The following is a 27,690-nucleotide window of genomic DNA, read 5'->3' on the forward strand; positions in this document are numbered from 1 at the left end:
ACCACACTGCTGATGCCCCCAATGAAGTGGTGTTTGACACCTCTGCCTTAGAGTAATAGAAGTAGGCTACAAATAACTGAAATTCAATGTGGAAGTCAATGTAGTTTACATTTTGACCATATACACTTTACCATTTTGTACATTAGTCTATTTGAGAAAAAAAAAAAAAATCAGCTGTTCACTAAAACAGTATACCATATAAAAGACGTATACAGCATGTTCCCAAGAAATATATAAAAATTATTTTGTATGCAAATTAGTCAGCTATTGTCAAGTTGCTACTTAATTTGACCTGGGCCATCTACGTTTCAACGACCTCTGTTCTCAAAAGAATTGAAAATAAAATGGAGTCAAAATGATTTTGGGAGGAAATAAAACCAGACACAAGCAGGGACAACAGCTTAGCTGTAACTTTAATAAACGAGCTGCAGTAGCTCCCAGCTGCATTGCCTCAATTCACCCGCCAGAGGCGCCAACTCCCAGCCTATAGATTATGCTGGGGAGGGGTCACAATGTGATTGGAAATTAAACAGGATTAACCATAATAAAAAATAACTCTTAATTATAAATATAAACATATATATAATTGCAGTCCCGTCAGGATGGCTGGGCCTGTAGTCTATCAGTGAATTACTGGTAATTAACGGCATTCCCAAGGAAATAACTGAGGCACATGAAGGGGAAGTGGGGAGAGCGTGACACCCTGCTGGACATGAATGACAACTCCGGACAAAGAATCGGGAGGAGCGGGTGTTTGGATTATTCATATGCATCTCCATCGTAATCCTCAAATATAAAGGAATCGGGTTCCAGGTTCTCATCTTCATCATCTTCATCATATGAGAATTCATCTTCATCTAGGTCGTCATCATAGTCCTCATGCCATTCAGGAACATACTCGTCGTCGTCGTCCTCATCTTCCTGTTCACCTGCAGTATCCCCAGAATCAGAGGCTCCATCCATAGTGCTAAAAGGGCAATATGGAATACGTGATGGGTCTTCCCCGCAGGTGGCAGAAGTACAATCTTCATCTGCGGTAACACCAGCTGATGTTACATTAGAAGCAGCTTATCTACTAGAGGCCAGCAGAATAATTAGCCATTCCTATCCCTACAAACAGTCCCCACATCCACCAATCACATTCCCTTATACCCACAACACAAGAAAAAAAAAAAAAATCAAAAACAAAACGTAACCATTTGAGTCCAGCTGGAATCATTATGGAGGAGCTTGAGTAGAAATCTACCAGAGAGTAAAAGGGAGCAAGCAAGAGAGATGAGCAAATAGAAGAAAGGAGCAAGAAGACAGAAAAGTGAGAAGAAGAAGAGCACGAGGATGAAGAAGTGAAAAAAAAAAAGGAGAGAAGATTTAACAAGTTATAGAGGGAGAGAAAATAGTGACAAGTTATTAAAAAGGAGTAGGAAGAAGAATGGGTAGATGAAGGGAGAGAGGACAGAGGGGAGCGAGCAGACGAAGGGAGGACAGAGGGGAGGGAGCGAGGACAGAGGGGAGGGAGCGAGGACAGAGGGGAGGGAGCGAGGACAGAGGGGAGCGAGCAGACGGAGGGAGCGAGGACAGAGGGGAGCGAGCAGACGGAGGGAGCGAGGACAGAGGGGAGCGAGCAGACGGAGGGAGCGAGGACAGAGGGGAGGGAGCAGACGGAGGGAGCGAGGACAGAGGGGAGGGAGCGAGGACAGAGGGGAGGGAGCGAGGACAGAGGGGAGGGAGCGAGGACAGAGGGGAGGGAGCGAGGACAGAGGGGAGGGAGCGAGGACAGAGGGGAGGGAGCGAGGACAGAGGGGAGGGAGCGAGGACAGAGGGGAGCGAGCAGACGGAGGGAGCGAGGACAGAGGGGAGGGAGCAGACGGAGGGAGCGAGGACAGAGGGGAGGGAGCGAGGACAGAGGGGAGCGAGGACAGAGGGGAGGGAGCGAGGACAGAGGGGAGCGAGGACAGAGGGGAGCGAGCAGAGGGGAGGGAGCGAGGACAGAGGGGAGCGAGCAGACGGAGGGAGCGAGGACAGAGGGGAGCGAGCAGACGGAGGGAGCGAGGACAGAGGGGAGCGAGCAGACGGAGGGAGCGAGGACAGAGGGGAGCGAGCAGACGGAGGGAGCGAGGACAGAGGGGAGGGAGCAGACGGAGGGAGCGAGGACAGAGGGGAGGGAGCGAGGACAGAGGGGAGGGAGCGAGGACAGAGGGGAGGGAGCGAGGACAGAGGGGAGGGAGCGAGGACAGAGGGGAGGGAGCGAGGACAGAGGGGAGGGAGCGAGGACAGAGGGGAGGGAGCGAGGACAGAGGGGAGGGAGCGAGGACAGAGGGGAGGGAGCGAGGACAGAGGGGAGCGAGCAGACGGAGGGAGCGAGGACAGAGGGGATGGAGCAGACAGAGGGGAGCGAGGACAGAGGGGAGGGAGCGAGGACAGAGGGGAGCGAGGACAGAGGGGAGCGAGCAGAGGGGAGGGAGCGAGGACAGAGGGGAGCGAGCAGACGGAGGGAGCGAGGACAGAGGGGAGCGAGCAGACGGAGGGAGCGAGGACAGAGGGGAGCGAGCAGACGGAGGGAGCGAGGACAGAGGGGAGCGAGCAGACGGAGGGAGCGAGGACAGAGGGGAGGGAGCGAGGACAGAGGGGAGGGAGCGAGGACAGAGGGGAGGGAGCGAGGACAGAGGGGAGGGAGCGAGGACAGAGGGGAGGGAGCGAGGACAGAGGGGAGGGAGCGAGGACAGAGGGGAGGGAGCGAGGACAGAGGGGAGCGAGCAGACGGAGGGAGCGAGGACAGAGGGGAGCGAGCAGACGGAGGGAGCGAGGACAGAGGGGAGCGAGCAGACGGAGGGAGCGAGGACAGAGGGGAGGGAGCAGACGGAGGGAGCGAGGACAGAGGGGAGGGAGCGAGGACAGAGGGGAGGGAGCGAGGACAGAGGGGAGGGAGCGAGGACAGAGGGGAGGGAGCGAGGACAGAGGGGAGGGAGCGAGGACAGAGGGGAGGGAGCGAGGACAGAGGGGAGGGAGCGAGGACAGAGGGGAGCGAGCAGACGGAGGGAGCGAGGACAGAGGGGAGGGAGCAGACGGAGGGAGCGAGGACAGAGGGGAGGGAGCGAGGACAGAGGGGAGCGAGGACAGAGGGGAGGGAGCGAGGACAGAGGGGAGCGAGGACAGAGGGGAGCGAGCAGAGGGGAGGGAGCGAGGACAGAGGGGAGCGAGCAGACGGAGGGAGCGAGGACAGAGGGGAGCGAGCAGACGGAGGGAGCGAGGACAGAGGGGAGCGAGCAGACGGAGGGAGCGAGGACAGAGGGGAGCGAGCAGACGGAGGGAGCGAGGACAGAGGGGAGGGAGCAGACGGAGGGAGCGAGGACAGAGGGGAGGGAGCGAGGACAGAGGGGAGGGAGCGAGGACAGAGGGGAGGGAGCGAGGACAGAGGGGAGGGAGCGAGGACAGAGGGGAGGGAGCGAGGACAGAGGGGAGGGAGCGAGGACAGAGGGGAGGGAGCGAGGACAGAGGGGAGGGAGCGAGGACAGAGGGGAGGGAGCGAGGACAGAGGGGAGCGAGCAGACGGAGGGAGCGAGGACAGAGGGGATGGAGCAGACAGAGGGGAGCGAGGACAGAGGGGAGGGAGCGAGGACAGAGGGGAGCGAGGACAGAGGGGAGCGAGCAGAGGGGAGGGAGCGAGGACAGAGGGGAGCGAGCAGACGGAGGGAGCGAGGACAGAGGGGAGCGAGCAGACGGAGGGAGCGAGGACAGAGGGGAGCGAGCAGACGGAGGGAGCGAGGACAGAGGGGAGCGAGCAGACGGAGGGAGCGAGGACAGAGGGGAGCGAGCAGACGGAGGGAGCGAGGACAGAGGGGAGCGAGCAGACGGAGGGAGCGAGGACAGAGGGGAGCGAGCAGACGGAGGGAGCGAGGACAGAGGGGAGCGAGCAGACGGAGGGAGCGAGGACAGAGGGGAGCGAGCAGACGGAGGGAGCGAGGACAGAGGGGAGCGAGCAGACGGAGGGAGCGAGGACAGAGGGGAGCGAGCAGACGGAGGGAGCGAGGACAGAGGGGAGCGAGCAGACGGAGGGAGCGAGGACAGAGGGGAGGGAGCAGACGGAGGGAGCGAGGACAGAGGGGAGGGAGCAGACGGAGGGAGCGAGGACAGAGGGGAGGGAGCAGACGGAGGGAGCGAGGACAGAGGGGAGGGAGCAGACGGAGGGAGCGAGGACAGAGGGGAGGGAGCAGACGGAGGGAGCGAGGACAGAGGGGAGGGAGCAGACGGAGGGAGCGAGGACAGAGGGGAGGGAGCAGACGGAGGGAGCGAGGACAGAGGGGAGCGAGGACAGAGGGGAGCGAGGACAGAGGGGAGGGAGCGAGGACAGAGGGGAGGGAGCGAGGACAGAGGGGAGGGAGCGAGGACAGAGGGGAGGGAGCGAGGACAGAGGGGAGGGAGCGAGGACAGAGGGGAGGGAGCGAGGACAGAGGGGAGGGAGCGAGGACAGAGGGGAGGGAGCGAGGACAGAGGGGAGGGAGCGAGGACAGAGGGGAGGGAGCGAGGACAGAGGGGAGGGAGCGAGGACAGAGGGGAGGGAGCGAGGACAGAGGGGAGGGAGCGAGGACAGAGGGGAGCGAGAAGACGGAGGGAGCGAGGACAGAGGGGAGCGAGCAGACGGAGGGAGCGAGGACAGAGGGGAGCGAGGACAGAGGGGAGCGAGCAGACGGAGGGAGCGAGGACAGAGGGGAGCGAGCAGACGGAGGGAGCGAGGACAGAGGGGAGCGAGCAGACGGAGGGAGCGAGGACAGAGGGGAGCGAGCAGACGGAGGGAGCGAGGACAGAGGGGAGCGAGCAGACGGAGGGAGCGAGGACAGAGGGGAGGGAGAGAGGACAGAGGGGAGCGAGGACAGAGGGGAGGGAGGACAGAGGGGAGGGAGCGAGGACAGAGGGGAGCGAGCAGACGGAGGGAGCGAGGACAGAGGGGAGCGAGCAGACGGAGGGAGCGAGGACAGAGGGGAGCGAGCAGACGGAGGGAGCGAGGACAGAGGGGAGCGAGCAGACGGAGGGAGCGAGGACAGAGGGGAGCGAGCAGACGGAGGGAGCGAGGACAGAGGGGAGGGAGCGAGGACAGAGGGGAGCGAGGACAGAGGGGAGGGAGCGAGGACAGAGGGGAGCGAGGACAGAGGGGAGGGAGCGAGGACAGAGGGGAGCGAGGACAGAGGGGAGGGAGCGAGGACAGAGGGGAGCGAGGACAGAGGGGAGGGAGCGAGGACAGAGGGGAGCGAGGACAGAGGGGAGGGAGCGAGGACAGAGGGGAGGGAGCGAGGACAGAGGGGAGCGAGGACAGAGGGGAGGGAGCGAGGACAGAGGGGAGCGAGGACAGAGGGGAGGGAGCGAGGACAGAGGGGAGCGAGGACAGAGGGGAGGGAGCGAGGACAGAGGGGAGCGAGGACAGAGGGGAGGGAGCGAGGACAGAGGGGAGCGAGGACAGAGGGGAGGGAGCGAGGACAGAGGGGAGCGAGCAGACGGAGGGAGCGAGGACAGAGGGGAGCGAGCAGACGGAGGGAGCGAGGACAGAGGGGAGCGAGCAGACGGAGGGAGCGAGGACAGAGGGGAGCGAGCAGACGGAGGGAGCGAGGACAGAGGGGAGCGAGCAGACGGAGGGAGCGAGGACAGAGGGGAGCGAGCAGACGGAGGGAGCGAGGACAGAGGGGAGCGAGCAGACGGAGGGAGCGAGGACAGAGGGGAGCGAGCAGACGGAGGGAGCGAGGACAGAGGGGAGCGAGCAGACGGAGGGAGCGAGGACAGAGGGGAGCGAGCAGACGGAGGGAGCGAGGACAGAGGGGAGCGAGCAGACGGAGGGAGCGAGGACAGAGGGGAGCGAGCAGACGGAGGGAGCGAGGACAGAGGGGAGCGAGCAGACGGAGGGAGCGAGGACAGAGGGGAGCGAGCAGACGGAGGGAGCGAGGACAGAGGGGAGCGAGCAGACGGAGGGAGCGAGGACAGAGGGGAGCGAGCAGACGGAGGGAGCGAGGACAGAGGGGAGCGAGCAGACGGAGGGAGCGAGGACAGAGGGGAGCGAGCAGACGGAGGGAGCGAGGACAGAGGGGAGCGAGCAGACGGAGGGAGCGAGGACAGAGGGGAGCGAGCAGACGGAGGGAGCGAGGACAGAGGGGAGCGAGCAGACGGAGGGAGCGAGGACAGAGGGGAGCGAGGACAGAGGGGAGCGAGCAGACGGAGGGAGCGAGGACAGAGGGGAGCGAGCAGACGGAGGGAGCGAGGACAGAGGGGAGCGAGCAGACGGAGGGAGCGAGGACAGAGGGGAGCGAGCAGACGGAGGGAGCGAGGACAGAGGGGAGCGAGCAGACGGAGGGAGCGAGCAGACGGAGGGGAGCGAGCAGACGGAGGGAGCGAGCAGACGGAGGGAGCGAGGACAGAGGGGAGCGAGCAGACGGAGGGAGCGAGGACAGAGGGGAGCGAGCAGACGGAGGGAGCGAGGACAGAGGGGAGCGAGCAGACGGAGGGAGCGAGGACAGAGGGGAGCGAGCAGACGGAGGGAGCGAGGACAGAGGGGAGCGAGCAGACGGAGGGAGCGAGGACAGAGGGGAGGGAGCAGACGGAGGGAGCGAGGACAGAGGGGAGGGAGCAGACGGAGGGAGCGAGCACAGAGGGGAGGGAGCAGACGGAGGGAGCGAGGACAGAGGGGAGGGAGCAGACGGAGGGAGCGAGGACAGAGGGGAGGGAGCGAAGACAGAGGGGAGCGAGTAGACGAAGGGAGCGAGGACAGAGGGGAGCGAGTGGACGAAGGGAGCGAGGACAGAGGGGAGCGAGAAGACGGAGGGAGCGAGGACAGAGGGGAGGGAGAAGACGAAGGGAGCGAGGACAGAGGGGAGGGAGCAGACGGAGGGAGCGAGGACAGAGGGGAGGGAGCGAAGACAGAGGGGAGCGAGAAGACGAAGGGAGCGAGGACAGAGGGGAGCGAGTAGACGAAGGGAGCGAGGACAGAGGGGAGCGAGTAGACGAAGGGAGCGAGGACAGAGGGGAGCGAGTAGACGAAGGGAGCGAAGACAGAGGGGAGCGAGTAGACGAAGGGAGCGAAGACAGAGGGGAGCGAGTAGACGAAGGGAGCGAGGACAGAGGGGAGCGAGTGGACGAAGGGAGCGAGGACAGAGAGGAGCGAGCGGACGAAGGGAGCGAGGACAGAGAGGAGCGAGCGGACGAAGGGAGCGAGGACAGAGGGGAGCGAGCGGACGAAGGGAGCGAGGACAGAGGGGAGCGAGCGGACGAAGGGAGCGAGGACAGAGGGGAGCGAGCGGACGAAGGGAGCGAGGACAGAGGGGAGCGAGCGGACGAAGGGAGAGAGGACAGAGGGGAGCGAGAAGAGGAAGGGAGTGAGGACGGAGAGGAGTGAGCAGACGAAGGGAGCAGACGAAGGGAGCGAGGACAGAGAGGAGCGAGAAGACGAAGGGAGCGAGGACAGAGAGGAGCGAGAAGACGAAGGGAGCGAGGACAGAGGGGAGCGAGAAGACGAAGGGAGTGAGGAGAGGGATTAGCAAGTAGAATAAGGGAACAAGGAGAAGCATGAACGAGGAAAGGGGCGAAAGAGTTAAAAGGAAGAAGATAGAGAAAAATGAGCAAGTAGAAGGAAAAGAGGAATGAGAGAGTAGAAGAATGGAATGAGGAGAGGGATGAGCAATTAAAAAGGGAGCGAGGTGAAGAATAATTGAAGAAGAGGGATGAGCGAATGGGAGTGAGAAAAGTGAGTAGAAGTAATGTACAAGCAGAGAAGGGAGAGAGAGTGATAAAGAAAGAATTAGAAGGAAGGGAGAAGTATGAATGAGAAGAACGGAGAAAGGGGAGGAATGAGTGAGCAGAAAAAGTGAGAGAGCAAAGGGATGAGTGAGTATAAATATGGAACGAGGGGGGTGATTGAGTATATGAAGAGAATGAGGACAGGGATAGGTGAATAAATGATAGAGAAGAGGGATGAGCGAGGAGAGGGATGAGCGAGGAGAGGGATGAGCGAGGAGAGGGATGAGCGAGGAGAGGGATGAGCGAGGAGAGGGATGAGAAAAGAGAGGGATGAGAAAAGAGAGGGATGAGAAAAGAGAGGGGTGAGAAAAGAGAGGGGTGAGAAAAGAGAGGGGTGAGAAAAGAGAGGGGTGAGAAAAGAGAGGGGTGAGAAAAGAGAGGGGTGAGAAAAGAGAGGGGTGAGAAAAGAGAGGGGTGAGAAAAGAGAGGGGTGAGAAAAGAGAGGGGTGAGAAAAGAGAGGGGTGAGAAAAGAGAGGGGTGAGAAAAGAGAGGGGTGAGAAAAGAGAGGGGTGAGAAAAGAGAGGGGTGAGAAAAGAGAGGGATGAGAAAAGAGAGGGATGAGAAAAGAGAGGGATGAGCGAGGGGAGGGATGAGAAAAGAGAAAGATGAGCGTGGAGAGGGATGAGAAAAGAGAAAGATGAGCGTGGAGAGGGATGAGAAAAGAGAAAGATGAGCGTGGAGAGGGATGAGAAAAGAGAAAGATGAGCGTGGAGAGGGATGAGAAAAGAGAGGGATGAGAAAAGAGAGGGATGAGAAAAGAGAGGGATGAGAAAAGAGAGGGATGAGAAAAGAGAGGGATGAGAAAAGAGAGGGATGAGAAAAAGAGAAAGATGAGCGAGGAGAGGGATGAGAAAAAGAGAAAGATGAGCGAGGAGAGGGATGAGAAAGAGAGAAAGATGAGCGAGGAGAGGGATGAGAAAAAGAGAAAGATGAGCGAGGAGGGGGATGAGAAAAAGAGAAAGATGAGCGAGGAGAGGGATGAGAAAAAGAGAAAGATGAGCGAGGAGAGGGATGAGCGAGGAGAGGGATGAGCGAGGAGAGGGATGAGCGAGGAGAGGGATGAGCGAGGAGAGGGATGAGCGAGGACAGGGATGAGCGAGGACAGGGATGAGAAAAAGAGAAAGATGAGCGAGGAGGGGGATGAGAAAAAGAGAAAGATGAGCGAGGAGAGGGTTGAGAAAAAGAGAAAAATGAGCGAGGAGAGGGATGAGCGAACAGAAAAACAGAGAGGGTAAACGGAGAAATGAGTAAATGAATAAAGCAAGGAGAGGAAGCAAAGAGTTGAGGGTGGGATATATAGTTCCTATAAAACGTATTCACCTCCTCGGGAACTATATTGTCAAAGAACATTAAATGAAAAGGAATATTTTGTTTTGTTGACTGATCAGGAGAAATGGATTTCTGCAAAGTGATTCAAATTAATTACACTGAAAAAAAAGCCAATTCTTTTTGAAAATAAAAAAGTAAAAAAAAATAGTGTATAGTCGGGGGGCGTCATGTAACTGGATTGTCAATACACGTGTGCCTGGAGGTCCGACCTCTGAGGGTCAGTATCGTGGCATAACCTGCACTGTAAATAGAAAGAACACTCCAAAAACTTTGTGAAAAAGGTACAGATAAAATCAGTAATTTAGGAATGGGAAACGTATGGCATTAACTGTAAACCTGTCAATAACAGACTATCACAAAAAGGGGGGACTAGTGAGGAAGGTCATGATGAGGGAGAGGCCACCATGAAGGAGACTAGCGAGGGAGGCCACCATGAAGGAGACTAGCGAGGGAGGCCACCATGAAGGAGACTAGCGAGGGAGGCCACCATGAAGGAGACTAGCGAGGGAGGCCACCATGAAGGAGACTAGCGAGGGAGGCCACCATGAAGGAGACTAGCGAGGGAGGCCACCATGAAGGAGACTAGCGAGGGAGGCCACCATGAAGGAGACTAGCGAGGGAGGCCACCATGAAGGAGACTAGCGAGGGAGGCCACCATGAAGGAGACTAGCGAGGGAGGCCACCATGAAGGAGACTAGCGAGGGAGGCCACCATGAAGGAGACTAGCGAGGGAGGCCACCATGAAGGAGACTAGCGAGGGAGGCCACCATGAAGGAGACTAGCGAGGGAGGCCACCATGAAGGAGACTAGCGAGGGAGGCCACCATGAAGGAGACTAGCGAGGGAGGCCACCATGAAGGAGACTAGCGAGGGAGGCCACCATGAAGGAGACTAGCGAGGGAGGCCACCATGAAGGAGACTAGCGAGGGAGGCCACCAGGAAGGAGACTAGTGAGGAAGGACACTTAGTGAAGGAGGACACCAGGAAAGAGACTTTGTGAAGGAGGCCACCAGGAAGGACACTTAGTGAAGGAAATCACCAGGAAGGAGACTAGTGAAGGAGGCCAACACGCAGACAACTAGTAGGGGAGGCAACCAAGGGGAAGACTAGTGAAGAAGACCACCAAGGATACTAGGGATACTGGACACCAGGAAGAAAACTAGTGAGAAAGGCCACCAAAAAAGTGGTAAGGGATAATACCACGGAGGAGACTATTGAGGGAAGCTACTGAGAAGACATTAGTGAGAGGCCACCAAAAGACATATGACCATTCTGAAGGAATTACAGGTGTCAGTGATTTAAGAGACTGAGGGTTATTTACTAAAACTGGAGAGTGCAAAATCTGATGCAGCTCTGCATAGAAACCAATCAGCTTCCAGGTTTTATTGCCAAAGCTTCATTGAACAAGCTGAGGTTAGAAGTTGAGTGGCTGCCATGCACAACGGTACAAGATGGAGTGCTCCAGTTATAGTAAATCTCCTCCTATGTATACAATAACATAACTAAAACTCACATTGCATATCACTTTCAGTTTCCCAGCAGGCACCTGTGAACCCATAAAGGTTTTGTGGCCCAAGTAGGTCACTCACCAGTCCCAGGCAACCTGACAGGGCTAGAGCAGTTGTACAGTAATGGCGTCGAGTTGCCGTGTCAATATGTTTAAAGCTGACAGAGAACTCTACACTCCAGGATGGATTTACTACCAAAGGCTCATCTGCAAAATTTGGACCAGAAGGGTGTGTACACTTATGCTTTGAGTCGTTATTCATTTTATCGCTGTAATTAGCATGAATTCGCTGTGCAGAAATCTAGTCATACTTTAATCAACAGCAATAAACTCTTTCAAATTAATGTAAAAAAAAGTTCTACAACAATAAAACATTTACTATTTATAAGATGTTACAAAGAAAAAGGCAACACAACGATCCTGAAATATATAAAATAAGATTGCACAGTTCAGGAGAGACAAGAAAATCATGAAAAGTGATGAAGAGGGAGAAGAAAGCAATTTGATTGCAGTAAATGCCAGGAAAAAGGAAGGCCAAAATATTGTACAAGGAAAGTGAACTAGAACTATGGAATAAGGAGCACAGAGGATGGACAGGATGGGGGGCAAGGGGCCAGAAAGAAGCAAAGAGCATGGGCAGGATGGGAGGCTAGAGATGCTAGTGAGGAAAACAGAGGATGGGAGGCTAGAGCACCAGAATGGAGCAAAGAGAAATGAGGATGGGAGGCCAGGATAGAGTAAGGAGAACAGAGGATGGGCAGGGATGGAGGGCTAGAGGCAAGGAAAGGCATAAGGAGCACAGATAATTAACATGATGGGTAGCAATAGGCTAGGGTGGCGAAATGAGAACAGAAGATGGACAGGATGGGAAGAAAGAGACCATGATGGAGTGGGAAGAAAGAGACCATGATGGAGTAAGAAGAAAAGAGGATGGACAGGATGGAGGGGTAGAGGCCAGGGTGGAGTGCGAAGGACAGAGGATGGTAACTAAAAAAAACATGACGGAGTAAAGAACATAGAGGATGAACAAGATGGGAGGTTACAGGCCATGATAGAGTAAGAAGCACACAGAATGGGAGGCTAGAGGTCAGAAAGGAGTAAACAGCACAGAGGATGGGCAGGGTTGGAGGATAAAGGACATCATGGAATAAGGAAACAAAAAAAAAAAAAAAAAGGAGGATGGGAGGGTTGAGGCCAGGAAGTAGCAATGCACCACACAGGATAACAGAATATGATGGCAGAGTCCAGGAAAGAGAAAGGAGCACAGAGAATGAACAGAATGAGAGGGTAGAGGACAAAGGTGTAGAGAGACTAGTGGATGGACCGGATGGGTGGTTAGAGGCCAGGATGGAGCAAAGAGCATGGACAGGATGAGAGACTCCAGGCTAGAATGGATTAAGAAGCACAGAGGATGTACAAGATGGGAAGCCAGAGTCCAGGATGGGGTAAGGAGCACAAAAAATAGGAGACTAGGAGCCCAGAAGGATTAAAGAGCACGGAGAATGTACAGGAGGGGAGCCTAGAGGCCAAAAAGACAGAAAGGGCACAGAGGGCGTGCAGGATGGGAGGCTGGAGGCCATGATGGAGTAAAGAGCACAGATGATGGACAGGATGAGTGGCTAGATGCCAGAATGGAGTAAAGAGCATATATGTGGTACATGGCAGGGATTGCAGTCTCTTACTCTGAGGCTCCAGGGATGGCAGCTTTTTCTGGAACATTGGAGTCCTTTGTTGGGTTGTCATCTGGCTGGGAAAGGTATCCGACTCGGAAGTCCTATGTGAAACAGATTGGGTTTGCTGCCATGTGTTGTTATAGAATACCAGGCAGACAAAGTCATGACTCCTCATCAGCTGAGATTAAAACAAAAGAAGCCTTGTCCCCTAATCCGGGGAGCCACCATCTCACCTGGGTGGAGTGCTGCAAGATGCCGCTCAGTCTCTCCTGCACTCTCCTCACCAGTTCCAACGCACTGTTATAGTTCTCAGAGTTCAGCAGGCGCACAGAACAGGCCAGGTCCTCACTTTGAAGTAGGCAGAACTCTGCACAACGACCAGAAGATCCACATCACACAACCGGCAAACCAGATTTGACCCCAAGGTGTTCACAGCCCCACCTCCCAGTTAAGTCTTACGCACATTGCGGTAAGAACTTCCTTACCAATCAGAATCTGCAGCGCGTTGACATGGTACTCCAAATTCTCAGTCTGGGCCTCCAGAACATCGAGGCGCTCTGAATCCTGATTGTAGTAACTGTAGACACAAGCATAACCGAGAACCTGCAAGACACCGTGCCAAATATTCTGCGTTATACAGTGAACAACCCACCAAGCTACAGCTGTATTATACAGAAAGCAACTGACCATACCATAATCCTAATCTACAGAGAGGGGACAATCATAGCCATATGATGCAGAGAGGAACCCACCATACTACAGCTCTAGGGATCATGTCCCTTTATAAGATCTGTCCTCGGAGGGAGTATCCTGAACCTTTTCCAGTCTCGCTATCCTGAACCTTTTCCAGTCTCGCTATCCTGAACCTTTTCCAGTCTCGCTATCCTGAACCTTTTCCAGTCTCGCTATCCTGAACCTTTTCCAGTCTCGCTATCCTGAACCTTTTCCAGTCTCGCTATCCTGAACCTTTTCCAGTCTCGCTATCCTGAACCTTTTCCATGCCTCAGTTTCTTGCAAGCAGTAACAAGATCATGAAGACAATGCCCTAAGTGTGCAGTATGGCTGGAAGAATGGCCATCACCTAGGTGAATACCCAGGATGCAGAACACAGGCCGAACTGCTGGGCCACAAAGTGGAAGCGCAGAGCGCCCACAGCAAAGTGGAGGAATCGCTGTTGTTCTGGAAAAATTGGAAAATGCAGATAGGCATCCTTATAGGATTGTCGACAGAGGTCAGATAGTCTCAATGATGGAGAAAAGCCATGACTGACCTGGGGCACTTCATGTAAAGTGTGTGGGTCCTAATGAAGACAATTATGGTCATGAAATCCATAGAGGGGTGGATGCCCCACTTGGTGTGGGAATGGCGAATAGGTTGCAGTAAACCTGGAACCATTCCACCACAGAAGCTGGGGCAATCATGTACTCCTTCACAAGTTCTGGTTGGGCTGCATGGAGATCTTGTCTGTGCAGTGATATAGGCAGTTTGTGAGTATTGAACCAGGAAGGGATCTGAGTGCAAATTTCTTGCTTGTAGCCCTGGAAACCACCTTTTGCAAGCATTTGAGATGGACGTTGTCTAAGTGTCTGAAAAGCCTGACAGACGTCCGCCTCACTTTTTAAAGGTGGGGGGCACCCTTAATACTGAAGATTTATCTGAGGTTTGGGGGTCTTGGGTTCCAGACTTGGGTTTAGGTTGGCCATACACTATACAAGTTTCTGTCCAATTTCCTTTAGATTTACCTTCAACTATGTAGCACAGGGGCCTGCCTAATTAGATACAATTGAAAGTGTTGTTTAGGTTTGGCCTCATATTATATGGTTTTAAGTAAATCTAAAGTAAATTTCTCAAGAAAAGTGTATAATGTATAGCTAGCCTTAGTGTTGGCTTTAGAAATAGAGGCCCGAGGGTAACAAAATGGACTCTTCATGGCCTCCCTTGAGGAATAGGTCTTCCCACACTGAACCCTAGGCTCTCTCCAATTTTAAGGCATTCCTCAACACATCAATAAGAGTAATCAGGAGACTTCAGGTGTAGGTTCATCCATCAGAGACTTGGGAGACTCAGTATTAGAGGCTCAGAGGCTGCAGGCAGATCAGAAAGAGATTCTACAAGGGAAGGCTATCAGTGTGCTATTTGACCATAAAGTCTTGCTTGACTGCAGAGAAGTCCATACCTCACTGCACCCAGCATGCAAGAGTGTCACTTGATAATGTATATAATAAATTCTACTTGTTTAGGATGGTGGGAAACCTCAACTGAGAGGGGTTTGCAGGCTGCCATGTTGAGCTCTGATTCTGAAGGTTTCCTCGGAAAAAGCAAAAGGAATCGGCTATGCCGGAAGGAGCCAAGGATTGCATAGATTCTAGCAGAGGGCGTCCAGCACCTCATATGGGACACTGTAGGCAGTGATGTGGTGTGTATTGCATCAATAAGAGGCATGATAGTCTCATAGCTTGGGAGTAATAGCAACAGTCAGAAACTCCTTAGGTGTAGATTCTTTTAAGGATTTCAGAGACTCAACATCGGACAGCAGAAGGCTTAGAGGCCACTAATGCTACAGAGAGCAGCTAAGAATTCTCATGGAAGGTTGTGGGAGAACGCTCATGACCTCTGTGGTCAGTGTCAGCAAAGTTGCAATTTGGCCCACAAAATCCTACATAACTGCAATTAATCCTCCTGGGCTAAAACTGGGCTTTGAAAGACTGAGTACGGCACAGACTCAAGCAGAGGACACAATTGGCAGCAGGAAGCACCAGAATTAATAGTGGATTGTGAAATGTAGGCACCCAATTATTATTATTATACAGTATTTATAAAGCGCCAATAGTTCGCTCAGCGCTGTACATTACAAAGGGGGACAGAACATGTGACAGAACAATACCAATACAATGCAAAACATGAGGGGATTGAGGGCCCTGCTCTTTCGAGCTTACAATCTAGGAGGGAGGAGATGGTGGCACAGGAGGAGATAGCTGTGGGGGATGGAGTGGTAGGAAGAGTGGAGGAGGTCGGCAAGTTAGCAGGGGGTGGTGTAGGCTTCCCTGAAGAGATGGGTTTTCAGGGTGCGCCTAAAGGAGAGGAAAGTAGGTGATAATCTGATGGGTTGGGGCAGGGAGTTCCAGAGGATGGGTGACACCCTGGAGAAGTCCTGGAGGCGGGCATGGGAGGAGGAGACCAGGGAACTAGAGAGAAGGAGGTCTTGTGAGGAGCGGAGTGTGCGTGTTGGGCGGTACTTGGATATTAGGTCAGTGATGTAGTTCGGGGCAGTATGGTGGACGGCTTTGTACGGCAGTGTTAGGATTTTGAATTTGATCCGTTGCGCAATCGGAAGCCAGTGGAGGGATTGGCAGAGGGGGGTGGCGGAAACGGAGCGGGACTGTTCCTCTTGTAGCTAGGTTCTGACATATCCCACCATAAGGCAGGTGCAATGTAGCTCAGGGTACAAGGCAGCTCAGGGTACAAGGCTAGGCCTTGAATACTCAAAAAACTGGTTGATGGTATCAGGAGAGGTTCATTTAGCTAGACGACAACCAGGTCACTGTAGGCGGGCAACAGAGATGAACTGAGGATGGATTGATGTTTCATTTGCAGTCATGAGCAGCAGTGGGGGCAGGTGCCTCCTCAATGCTGAATAGCAGGAAAGTGGGGGCATAGCACACGACACTCCGCGCAGCAGATGAAGTAAGTACTCAATCAGATCAAAATCTCTGTAAATCCCCAAAGAAAAGTAAAAAACTTTCACCTTGAAAGTGCAAATATCATAAACCTTTTCTATAACCTTCCCCTTACCTCAAATCCTACCCCTCATTCTCAAAAATGTCCATAATAAAGTCCAAAATTCAAAAGTCCAAAAATAGTCCACACTCTCCAATCTTTCAACTGTGAAAATATCCGATTCTTCACTCCAATCCAAAATACCTCAAAAAAATAAACTAAATATAGTGCATTATCTTTCACACTATAATAGTAAGTGATATCGTGCAAAAAAACACTAGTGATGTAAAATATAATATGAACAATATTAAAATCAACACGTGAAGTAGAAATCCACACAACTCCACTAGTGATCTTGTGAAATAATCACTCCAATTTGTATTTGTAGCATTTCACGAATTGGAGTGATTATTTCACAAGATCACTAGTGGAGTTGTGTGGATTTCTACTTCACGTGTTGATTTTAATATTGTTCATATTATACTTTACATCACTAGTGTTTTTTTGCATGATATCACTTAATATTATAGTGTGAAAGATAATGCACTATATTTAGTTTATTTTTTTGAGGTATTTTGGATTGGAGTGAAGAATCGGATATTTTCACAGTTGGAAGATTGGAGAGTGTGGACTATTTTTGGATTTTTGAATTTTGGACTTTATTATGGACATTTTTGAGAATGAGGGGTAGGATTTGAGGTGAGGGGAAGGTTATAGAAAAAGGTTTATAAAGCCAGTACTCAGTCCCTCTTGTTTTAGCCACAACAAAAAGTGGGGATTTTAATGGTGCCCAATGGTCCTAATAAAGTGGTAGCTCCCAGTGCTCAACCTGCACGGCCTACTCACAAAGTGAATCTTCAGAGATGGAGCCACACCTGGGGTTGTGCCAAAACTCCGGGACAGGAAAGTGCTCCATGGCTAACACAGTACTTTCGGCTTTGGAAAGCACAACAATGCAGAGCTGTCCAAAGCCCGAAAGTCACAATCCAAGCTACCCCCACAAAAGTCGAAGTCCAGCAGGGTCCAGGGGACAGCCTCTAAAATGACTGCCGAAGAAACATCGTTCTGGATAGGTGCAGTATAAAACGCAAGCAGAAAACGTAGAGGTTTGTTGAAAAAAAAAAAAAAGTAATCTTGAATGAAGAAAAAAAATGGCAGACTTTTCTCAGCATCATCCTCCTGTACACTGGCAAAACGTGAAGCATGCTGGGAAGTAGGAAATGTTATATTGGACTGGCCACAATCTCTTTGGTGACAGTGTCCACGTCCTCCTGCAGGCCTGTAGTTGACAGTATACACCGACAGTCTGAATTTCTGAATTTGAATGAACACGAATTGAATTACATTTTTCTTTATGGGTTTGGATAAAACGAATTAGAGGCGCTTGTAGAAGCCGCACTCAGCTGCTTTCTTGGATTCGAACAGAATGTGTTGTGCTGAGGTTGAACTTGCAGAACAAACTTTCATTTCTGAATTAACCACTTCCTGTCCGGCCCATGTACATAAACGGCCGGGTGGGGGCAGTGCAGGAGCGGGTTGCCGTTCATAAACGGCGCCCGCATTTTCAGCGGCACCGCGATCCGGTACACCGATCGCTGAATGGGACCTCTGTGTCAGGTCCCGATCATGTGATCATTGATTGGCCAATCAGTGATCACATGAATAGTAGTAAGCAATATGTCACTTCCTGACATCATTGCTTACTACTAGTGAAATCTGTGAATGATCAGAGATCTCATGGTACAGGGCCATTCACAACAGCCTTGTACCACGTGACAAGCTGTGACCAATCACAGCTCGCACAGTATTTCTCACTGGCTGCAAGAATGCAGCCAGAGAGGAGGAGAAATGATTGCTTTTACACCTATAAAAGGCTGTAAAAGCAATAAGTGTAGAAAAAAAAAAATTATCACCCCCCACAAGTACCGTGTTTCCCTGAAAATAAGACATACCCATAAAAACAGCCGTAGCAGAAATTCTAAGTATTTGGGCAATATAAGCCATACCCCGAATCTAAGACACAGTGATGGACGGGCAGCCTTTCTCATCTCCCCCATTGTGACAGCTGCTATCTCGGAGGTGAACGTAGAGGTAACGGGCAGCCCCATCAACAAGGTCGGCTCCCAGTCATTCTGTCATTCTGTGCATGCTGCAAGTTCATTCATAGAGGGAGACAGTGAAGACGTAGAAAGTGAAAGTAAAAGTCTCCTCAGTGAATTGAGGATCAGGACGCTCTGCTTTAGGTACCGTATTGTGTTTCCTCAGGGGGAAGAAGTAAAGCTGTGCCTGCTGTTTTACTCAGCACTGTGGGTCTCTCTCCCCCAGCACTGACCAGCAACAGTCTGTGGGTCTCTTTCACCCCCCACAAACACCAGTAAAGCTGCTGCTCCCCAGCACTGATCAGCAACAGTCTGTGGGTCTCTCTCACCCCCCACAAACACCAGTAAAGCTGCTGCTCCCCAGCACTGATCAGCAACAGTCTGTGGGTCTCTCTCACCCCCACAAACACCAGTAAAGCTGCTGCTCCCCAGCACTGATCAGCAACAGTCTGTGGGTCTCTCTCACCCCCCACAAACACCCGTAAAGCTGCTGCTCCCCAGCACCGACCAGCAACAGTCTGTGGGTCTCTCTCACCCCCCACAAACACCCGTAAAGCTGCTGCTTACCAGCACCGACCAGCAACAGTCTGTGGGTCTCTCTCACCCCCCACAAACACCAGTAAAGCTGCTGCTCCCCAGCACTGAACAGCAACAGTCTGTGGGTCTCTCTCACCCCCCACAAACATCAGTAAAGCTTCTGCTGCCCATACGTACCATACTTAATAAAAATAAGACATCCCCTGAAAGTAAGCCATAGTGTGTCTTCTTGAGGAAAAATAAATATAAGACAGTGTTTTATTTTCGGGGATACACGGTAGTACAGTGTCACTATGGTGACACTGTACTGCTAGGGTGACAGTATATTAAAAAAATAACAAATTAAAAAAAATAACAAATTAAAAAAAAAAATTGGAAAATTATAATTTTTGGCTATAAACTAATTTCGGTTATTTTATTTTTTTTTAATAAAAAGATAACTGAATAAATTTTGGCCAAGATTTATGAAGAAAGATTATTTATTTGCAACATTATATAAGAAAAACACTTTCAAAATTGTTGGACTTTTTCATTTATATAGCAAAAAAAAAAATTAAAATCCCAGTGGTGAATAAATACCACCAAAATAAAGTTTTATCTGTCTCAAAAAAATGCTAAAAAATTCATATGGGTACAGTGTTGCATGACTGCACAATTGTCATTCATGTGACAGCGGTGAAAGCTGAAAATTGGCCTGGACAGGAAGGGGGGGAAAGTGTCCGGACTGGAAGGGGGGGAAAGTGTCCGGACTGGAAGGGGGGGGAAAGTGTCCGGACTGGAAGGGGGGGGAAAGTGTCCGGACTGGAAGGGGGGGGGAAGTGTCCGGACTGGAAGGGGGGGGGAAGTGTCCGGACTGGAAGGGGGGGGAAGTGTCCGGACTGGAAGGGGGGGGAAGTGTCCGGACTGGAAGGGGGGGGGAAGTGTCCGGACTTGAAGGGGGGGAAAAGTGTCCGGACTGGAAGTGGTTAAACTGGTTGTAAAGCCTTGATGTTTTTTTTTTTTTAGCTTAACGCATTCTCTGCATTAGGGTAAACCCCCCCCCCTCCCCCCCAGACACTTACCTGAGCCTGTCAGCAATCCAGCGATGTGCCCAGCTGCAGTCTTCTCTCCCCCCGCTCCCTCTTCTCACAGGGACTCAGGCCAATGGCTCCTGCTGCAGTCACTCAAATACTGGGGCTGAGCCGCACTATTTGTCTATAGATGTACACAGCACTGGTCTGGAGTGAGCCCGCACAAGTGTCCCCATAGCAAGCTGTCTTACAATAGGGGCACATAGAAGAGGAGGAGCCTGGAGTGCCAGCAGGGGACCCCAGAAGAGGAGGATCGGGACTTCTCTGTGCCAAACCACTGAACAATGTAGGCAAGACATTATTTCAAGTGAAAAAAAATATAAACCTTTGCAATCACATAAAAGCCTAAATGTACAGTAAATGACAGTCAGAGAGACGGAGAGATCCAACGTGAAGCAGTGACACAGCAGACACAAATTCTCACCTTCCGGCTCAACTCTAACACCTTACATGCGGAGATCAGGAAGGTCAGAGTCCGCAGTGGTGGTTCTTCACTAAGAACACAAAGCCGATTCCTCAGACAACTGGCAAATTCCTTCAGGGAGAGAATCAGAGGTATATAAGGCACCTTGTCACCCCATCCAATGGATACTCCCCAGAGAATGAGCCACCGAACTTCTCCCCCCCCCCCCAAAGAGGAAGAGAGCCTCACCTTGGCCTGGTGCTGGAAGGTGCATTTTTCATTGTAATCCTGAAACCGTTTCTCCTGACGGGCAGCTCTACTGACCTGTGTGGCAAAAACACAAAACATTGTACATAGTGCACACCGTGTGAGCAGAGAACGGCAAAACAGCACATTATACCGTACATAGTGCACACCGTGTGAGCAGAGAACGGCAATACAGCACATTATACCGTACATAGTGCACACCGTGTGAGCAGAGAACGGCAATACAGCACATTATACCGTACATAGTGCACACCGTGTGAGCAGAGAACGGCAATACAGCACATTATACCGTACATAGTGCACACCGTGTGAGCAGAGAACGGCAATACAGCACATTATACCGTACATAGTGCACACCGTGTGAGCAGAGAACGGCAATACAGCACATTATACCGTACATAGTGCACACCGTGTGAGCAGAGAACGGCAATACAGCACATTATACCGTACATAGTGCACACCGTGTGAGCAGAGAACGGCAATACAGCACATTATACCATACATAGTGCACACCGTGTGAGCAGAGAACAGCAATACAGCACATTATACCGTACATAGTGCACACCCTGTGAGCAGAGCACATTATACTGTACATAGTACACACTGTGTGAGCAGAGCACGGCAATATAGCGCATTATACAATACATAGTGCACACCGTGTGAGCAGAGAACAGCAATACAGAACATTATACCGTACATAGTGCACACCGTGTGAGCAGAGCACAGCAATACAGCACATTATACCATACACAGGGAACACCATGTGAGCAGAGAACGGCAATACAGCACATTATACCGTACACAGGGAACACTGTGTGAGCAGAGAACGGCAATACAGCACATTATACCGTACATAGTGCACACCGTGTGAGCAGAGAACAGCAATACAGCACATTATACCATACACAGGGAACACCGTCTGACCAGAGCACGGCATACAGCACATTAAACATGCAGCACACCATCCACACGGCACATTATAACTTGGGCACACTGTTTGGGCAGCGCACAGCACATGTGGCACACTGTCCTGGCAGCACACTGTACACCATCCAAACAGTACAGTATACATGTGACATACAATCTGGGCAATATATATATATAACCTTTTTGTGAATTATGTGTGAAAATCACATTGCGATTTTCACGGGGTGATTATTTTTGTTTATTAAGGTAATGCACTAGATTTTATATTTTTTTTTACTTTGAGGTGCGTTTTGGATGGAATAGGAGTCAATCCTTCTATTGGATGAAAAGAGTTGAAAATTTGGGATTTTTTTTGGACACTATTTTGGACTTTCCTTTTGGCCATTTTTTGATTTGTTGGACTTTATTGTACACTGTATGTTTTAATTAATTTATTTACTTTTCATAATTCACAAAAAGGTTTTATATATGTTATTGCACTTTCTAGGGAGGACATTATACTAGGGATACACCGAAATTTCGGCTGAACACAGCTCTCATCATTTTGCCCGAACAAAAAATTTCCCCAGTACAGGTGACAATACAGCAGACTGTGTGTATTGCAGATGTGGGGGGGGGGGGCTGAGAAAGGCAGGAGGGGAGCAGTGTATACAGTGACTGGCTGTCAGTATAGGTCAGTGCCGGTTTATAAGTGAAATTACCGGCTTTTTTTTATTTTCCTTCACTATAGCTCAGAGAATCAGCTGTCACTCCCCCCCCCCCCCAGCTAAAAGAAACAAAATTTCCTTTCAGTTTATTTCCGGAGATAAAAGAAACAAAGTTTCCTTTCAGTTTATTTCCGGAGATAAAAGAAACAAAAAGTTTCCTTTCAGTTTATTTCCGGAGATAAAAGAAACAAAGTTTCCTTTTAGTTTATTTCCAGAGATAAAAGAAACAAAGTTTCCTTTTAGTTTATTTCCAGAGATAAAAGAAACAAAGTTTCCTTTCAGTTTATTTCCGGAGATAAAAGAAACAAAGTTTCCTTTCAGTTTATTTCCGGAGATAAAAGAAACAAAGTTTCCTTTTAGTTTATTTCCAGAGATAAAAGAAACAAAGTTTCCTTTTAGTTTATTTCCAGAGATAAAAGAAACAAAGTTTCCTTTTAGTTTATTTCCAGAGATAAAAGAAACAAAGTTTCCTTTTAGTTTATTTCCGGAGATAAAAGAAACAAAGTTTCCTTTAGCTCCTGGGAGAGTGACAGCTAATTCTGTGAGTTATAGTGAAGAGAAAAAAAAAAAAAAAAAAAAGGCCGGTGATTGCATTTAAAAACTGGTACTGACCTATAGTGACAGCCAATGAGGGACCCTCTCTGTATACACTGCTCCTCTCCTTGCACACACTGCCCCCCTCCCCCCTTCAAAGATGGCCTGTCACTCATATGCTATCACATAGGGGACTATTGGTCCCCTATGTAATAGCAATAAAATCATAAGTGTAAAAAATAAATAAAAATATACATGAAAGTAGAAATAAAAACAACAATAAAAAAAAATGGAGCCTCCCCACCCCCACAGAGACAGAAATTTCGGTTTCGGTTCAGTTCTCGGCCACATGCATTGTGAATTTTCGGCACCAGAATTTTAATTTCAGTGCACCACTACATTACACGTTTCACAGAATCCTGGCAGCACAACACCCACACATGGTCTATTGTCTGCACCGTCAGATAACTCCGTATCCATCAGACGCACTACACACGGAAAGGACATGTGAACGTCAAACAGCAACAGGTGAGGACCGTTCATACCAGAGCCCTATAGGAAAGCTGTACAAAGATGAATCTAACAAAAGCAGATACAGGGCCTTGATGGAGACAGCTGTTGCATGTGCCACAAACCATTCTCTGCCCTTGTTACAGGACACAGGCTATGAGGCACGGGGTGCACCAAGGGTAACCTACCCACAGAAGTGTTTCATTTTCAGTTCTGCGTGGAGCGGATCACACTTACCATAGCAGTGCAGTTGTAGTAATCTTTATGATTCGGCTTCCACGGTTTGAGGCAGCGCCAGCAGAAGCCATGGTTACATTTGGCACACGTCATGCTGTAAGAGGAAGGGGTCACAGATCAGGTCGATGGGACGGCTAGGCGATAGGATTCATAGTACTCATTACTACTTACTGTAGACAGCCCTCGTTTTTCTCAATCGGAGCCTGACAACTCGGACAATGCTTGGAGATGAGTTTAGTCAAGTGCTTGCTCTGAGCTTCCAGGGTCATCCCCTCGTAAAACCCTCCATCGTCCATCCACTGAGACATGTGACTGCAGCTGGCTGGGTAATGAGCCTTTGCAAAGAATGGGAGTGGAACATATCAGACATATATCAGGAAAAGGGACTTGTGAGGTTCTACACATAGAAGGCGTGTAGAGAATACAACACGGTCACAGAGATGGTCAGAATGAGTCGCAAGGTCATACAGGTACAATGTGTGTAGAGAATACAACACGGTCACAGAGATGGTCCTTGAATCGCTCAGGAATCCGCAGTGATCATATGACCTGCACTTTAGCAGCCAAAAATGTGTAAGAGGCAAGTTTTTTTCTATAATCTAAGCATGGATTCATTAGTGTTACTAAACCCCCTGAACCTTGCACTCACTACACCCGGCCTCCCCGGACCCGGCGCTCACTACACCCGGCCTCCCCGGACCCGGCGCTCACTACACCCGGCCTCCCCGGGACCCGGCGCTCACTACACCCGGCCTCCCCGGGACCCGGCGCTCACTACACCCGGCCTCCCCGGGACCCGGCGCTCACTACACCCGGCCTCCCCGGGACCCGGCGCTCACTACACCCGGCCTCCCCGGGACCCGGCGCTCACTACACCCGGCCTCCCCGGGACCCGGCGCTCACTACACCCGGCCTCCCCGGGACCCGGCGCTCACTACACCCGGCCTCCCCGGGACCCGGCGCTCACTACACCCGGCCTCCCCGGGACCCGGCGCTCACTACACCCGGCCTCCCCGGGACCCGGCGCTCACTACACCCGGCCTCCCCGGGACCCGGCGCTCACTACACCCGGCCTCCCCGGGACCCGGCGCTCACTACACCCGGCCTCCCCGGGACCCGGCGCTCACTACACCCGGCCTCCCCGGGACCCGGCGCTCACTACATCCGGCCTCCCCGGGACCCGGCGCTCACTACATCCGGCCTCCCCGGGACCCGCCGCTCACTACATCCGGCCTCCCCGGACCCCGCGCTCACTACATCCGGCCTCCCCGGACCCCGCGCTCACTACATCCGGCTTCCCCGGACCCCGCGCTCACCATATCCGGTCTCCCCAGACCCTGCTTTCACCATATCTGCTCTCCACGGACCCCGCATTCACTATATCTGGTCTCCCCGGACCCTGCATTCACTATATCTGGTCTCCCCAGACCCTGCATTCACTATATCCTCTCCCCGGACCCTGCATTCACTATATCCTCTCCCCGGACCCTGCATTCACTATATCCTCTCCCCGGACCCTGCATTCACTATATCCTCTCTCCCCAGACCCTGCATTCACTATATCTGGTCTCCCCGGACCCTGCATTCACTATATCCGCTCTCCACGGACCCTGCATTCACTATACCTGGTCTCCCCAGACCCTGCATTCACTATATCTGGTCTCCCCGGACCCTGCGTTCACTATATCAGGTCTCCCCGGACCCTGCATTCACTATATCCGCTCTCCCCGGACCCTGCATTCACTATATCTGGTCTCCCACAGTACACGGAAATGCAATTATTTTAGTAAATATAAGCTGCTAAATACCTCATCAGCAGTATATAGCAGTCTTGTGACTTCTATCAGTGTCTGGCCAAGCACTGGTTAATCTTGTAGAAGGAATTTTAATTCTCCTCTGACTGCCCTGTGGGGTAGGACACTGCTGCCTGGACAGTGCTGATTGGCCCTGTGCTGATCACATGCACCCCCCCCCCCCCCCAAAAAAAAAAAAAAAAAACCTTTCTAGCAATACACACACGACAGAGTATGTGCAGAGTGTCTCCTAGAGTTCTATACTATCAGCAGATGGATTGGGGACAGTAGAAGGGGAGGATCAGAAAAGACAGGATCAAAATAGTTTTACACAATGCAGAGGATTAACCCCTTCCACAGTGAGTATCACAAGCATGCTTTACTGCATCTACAGACTGATTGCACTGTTGTGGTTAAAATGTTATTATCCCTGATGTTTACAACTACTGTAATTCTAGACAAGGCCGTTCCTGAATAGACGCTTACCTCTGGAAAGCTGCAGTTAAAGCAGGAAACCCAGGAGCACTTTGCGCAGGCTGCTCCGGTCCCCAGTCCTTCCTTACAAAGGATGCGGTCGCAGCCTTGAGGGTTTGTGCACCAAGTCAGATTGGAGCAGCTTTCCACAAATCCCCGAAGCAAAGCCTTTTCATACTACGGAAAACAAGGAAATAAATAACTGGAGAGCTTTGCTCCGCATAGGAAGGATTCATCACTGAACTAGTAGAGCAGAGCGTCTCACAAGTCAAATGCGGGATCATGTCCCCATGAGACACGTGTACAACACGGGACAAATCTGCTCTCTCTTCATGGGTTTCTTCATACCTTTTGGACCACCTCTTTAGAGGAGATGATTTTGTGGATGAAATCCGAGGTGGGCTGCGCCAGGCAGTCGGTGGTGGGACAGGTGCAGTTCAGTACCAGATTCTGCTCTATCCTCGTGGTGAGATATTCATTCCAGCAGTTCTGCAGATTACACAAAAAACACATTTTCAGTGCATCCTCTTACACCCGAATCTTTTTCCTCTGGGCTAGAAAATGGCATGAAAATATAAGAAAGCTCACCTTGCAGCAGCTGTGTCCACAGCACAGCGATGGGGGGTTGTCTGCTGGGCTTAGGGGGCTCATACAAACAGGGCATATGGGCTGCGGGCTCTCGGAGTGGAGGGGCTCGGGAACTTGCAACCCTGAGCCAATGAGAAGAGCCTCGGAGTCTTCGGTGTACTTCTGCAGCAATAGATCCATGTTCCACTTGAAGTGGATGAGGAGGTGTTGGGCGATATCCTGGGTCATAGTCAGTGTTTCTGATACCTGATTAACCATATGAGCCATCAGGGTCCATACTTCCTCCTGACCCAGAGTGCGACCCATGGGTAGGAGAACAGATTCCAGGACCGTCTGCTCCACCACTCCTCCGGTGCTGAAACAAAACAAGTATAATGGTCACTGAATAATTGGATGACAAAATGTAATACGTAAGAGAATCCAGCCCACACAATAAAAGAAATCTACGTTCCGTCCACAACCAACAATGAGGCACACAGTTGTCGTGCACATCATAGATCCTGAGTGACGTAGTTAGTCTGGCTGAAAAAAAGACAAAAGTCCATCCAGTTCAACCATAAAAAAACAAAAAAGTTATAATCCTACACCCACAGTTGGTCCAGAGGAAGGCAAAAAACCCAGCAAAGCACGATCCAATTTGCTCCTGCAGTGGAAAAAATTCCTTCCTGATCCCCCGAGAGGCAATCGGATATTCCCTTTTCTATAAATGTTATATCCAGTTATATTCTGTGTATCCAAGAAAGAATCCAGGACTTTCCTACAGCAATCCACTGAGCTGGCCACAACCAACTCTTGAGGGAGTCTATTCCACATTCTCACAGCTCTTACTGTGAAGAAACCTTTCCGTGTTTGGAGATTAAATTTCTTTTCCTCCAGATGTAAAGAGCGCCCCCTTGTCCTCTGTGATGACCTCAGGGGGAATAACTCTACACCGAGTTCACTATATGAACCACTGATGTATTTATGCATGGAGATCATATCCCCCATTATGTATTTATACATGGAGATCATATCCCCCTTATGTATTATACATGGAGATCATATCCCCCCCTTATGTATTATACATGGAGATGATATCCCCCTTATGTATTATACATGGAGATCATATCCCCCTTATGTATTATAAATGGAGATCATATCCCCCCTTATGTATTATACATGGAGATCATATCCCCCCTTATGTATTATACATGGAGATCATATCCCCCCTTATGTATTATACATGGAGATCATATCCCCCCTTATGTATTATACATGGAGATCATATCCCCCCTTATGTATTATACATGGAGATCATATCCCCCTTATGTATTATACATGGAGATCATATCCCCCCTTATGTATTATACATGGAGATCATATCCCCCATTATGTATTTATACATGGAGATCATATCCCCCCTTATGTATTATACATGGAGATCATATCCCCCCTTGATGTATTATACATGGAGATCATATCCCCCCTTGATGTATTATACATGGAGATCATATCCCCCCTTGATGTATTATACATGGAGATCATATCCCCCCTTGAGGTATTATA

At 51.1% G+C, this 27,690-nt stretch overlaps 1 protein-coding gene across 1 annotated transcript in view; it reads right to left on the bottom strand.

Moving 5' to 3' along the window:
• Positions 1-388: 388 nt before the first annotated feature.
• CUL9 (cullin 9) overlaps positions 389-27,690 on the bottom strand; it is a gene marked incomplete at its 5' end in the record, with an annotated part of 36,973 nt that continues 9,671 nt past the window's right edge. Inside the window, 11 exons of the mRNA XM_089660932.1 lie at positions 389-967; positions 12,292-12,383; positions 12,516-12,649; positions 12,768-12,885; positions 20,130-20,240; positions 20,358-20,432; positions 23,291-23,384; positions 23,462-23,625; positions 25,570-25,734; positions 25,906-26,046; positions 26,146-26,500. Of these exons, the coding sequence (XP_089517058.1) occupies positions 760-967; positions 12,292-12,383; positions 12,516-12,649; positions 12,768-12,885; positions 20,130-20,240; positions 20,358-20,432; positions 23,291-23,384; positions 23,462-23,625; positions 25,570-25,734; positions 25,906-26,046; positions 26,146-26,500 (1,657 nt within the window). The remainder of the gene's footprint in view (positions 968-12,291; positions 12,384-12,515; positions 12,650-12,767; positions 12,886-20,129; positions 20,241-20,357; positions 20,433-23,290; positions 23,385-23,461; positions 23,626-25,569; positions 25,735-25,905; positions 26,047-26,145; positions 26,501-27,690) is intronic.

Source organism: Staurois parvus, unplaced genomic scaffold, assembly GCF_062004578.1.
Source record: "Staurois parvus isolate SC_StPar_1 unplaced genomic scaffold, SC_StPar_1.0 ptg001288l, whole genome shotgun sequence".
Classification (NCBI taxonomy): Eukaryota; Metazoa; Chordata; class Amphibia; order Anura; family Ranidae; genus Staurois; species Staurois parvus.